Below are 1,265 nucleotides of genomic sequence, written 5' to 3' on the forward strand. Positions count from 1 at the left end.
TGCCCCACCGCGCCTGCGGGGCTGGGATTTATTTCGGTGGAATCGGATCCAGCTGGGGTTGGTTTGGGGTTTTTTTTTTTCGGGTTTTGGGGTTTTTTTTTTTGTAATTCCCATTGGGACCAGCGCGTTGGAACTCGAAGGGTTGAGGGTTTCTGCCGCTCTCTGCGTTTGGCTACGTGGAAAAAAAATTAAAATAAAATAAAATAAAATAGTGGGAGACGCTTGGGGGGAACTGGACCAGGAGCCGGTGTGGGGTTGTGTGAAAGAGCCGAGAGTCCCGTCAAGAATCAGCGGGCGAGCTGTAAAACCGGGTGCTGTCCTCTATGTACAACCCAGAGCCTCTGTCCCCGAGCAGAACCTCCTCTCCCGATCCCGCCGCGGGCCTTTAGGATCCCAGATCCACCAGGCTGGACGTGAGGGGTCCCAGCAACGAGTCCTGGAGCTGGTGGCCTTGGAGGCTGTGAGGGGTCTGGGATGCGGCTAAGCCGCTCAGGGAGTATCCGGAGCTCCTGGCGTGGCTGAGGTTCCCCTGCAAGAGCAGGACCGAGTTCTGATCCGGGCTTTGGGGAGGAGAAAATTCTTCCTCGGAGCTGGACATGAGGGGTTTGCTCCCATCCAGAGGCGAGAGTTGGTTCGGTTTGTTGGTGGCTGCGTTGTTGTTTTCCGTGTTCTCCCTGCAGAAAAGAAATCAAAAAACAAACAAACAAAAAAACCCCACAACGGGGATGTTACGGCGGGCAGGAGGCGCCGGGGATGGGCGCTGTGCTTATGCCCCTGGTAAATCATTTCATTTCATCGTAGGAGCAGATACCTCTCCCCGGAAAAAAAACAAAACAAAACAAACAAACAAAAAAAAAGCGCCTAATATTTCCATAACGGATCGTCCGCATTTCTTTTTACCTTCCTCTAAATAGGTGTACATGGCGCATCGTAGGATACCTCTCCCCGGAAAAAAAACAAAACAAAACAAACAAACAAAAAAAAAGCGCCTAATATTTCCATAACGGATCGTCCGCATTTCTTTTTACCTTCCTCTAAATAGGTGTACATGGCGAAGCCCGGTAATTTAGGCGAGGAGGAAAAGTTGGAGAAGGGGGTGGGGGTGGAAGGATAAATTTTCTCTTTTTAATTAAAAATGAAAGGGCGGCCCGAGGACGAGCAGGGCGCGGGGTTTTCTTTAGGAGACTCGGTGGGGAGGTTGCTGGAGGAGCCAAAAACTGGAGCGATGCCCTCCGTGGCTGTTTCCTTCGCCGGGCCGAGCCGTC

The 1,265-nt window shown here is 51.9% G+C and overlaps 1 protein-coding gene across 1 annotated transcript in view; it reads right to left on the reverse strand.

The window, feature by feature from the left end:
- Positions 1 to 385: 385 nt before the first annotated feature.
- Positions 386 to 1,265, reverse strand: part of SIX1 (SIX homeobox 1) — a gene marked incomplete at its 5' end in the record, with an annotated part of 2,433 nt that continues 1,553 nt past the window's right edge. Inside the window, 2 exon segments of the mRNA XM_009648917.1 lie at positions 386 to 774; positions 928 to 947. Coding sequence (XP_009647212.1) covers positions 386 to 774; positions 928 to 947 — 409 coding nt within the window.

The sequence above is a fragment of the Egretta garzetta genome, unplaced genomic scaffold, assembly GCF_000687185.1.
Source record: "Egretta garzetta isolate BGI_Z169 unplaced genomic scaffold, ASM68718v1 scaffold311, whole genome shotgun sequence".
NCBI lineage: Eukaryota > Metazoa > Chordata > Aves > Pelecaniformes > Ardeidae > Egretta > Egretta garzetta.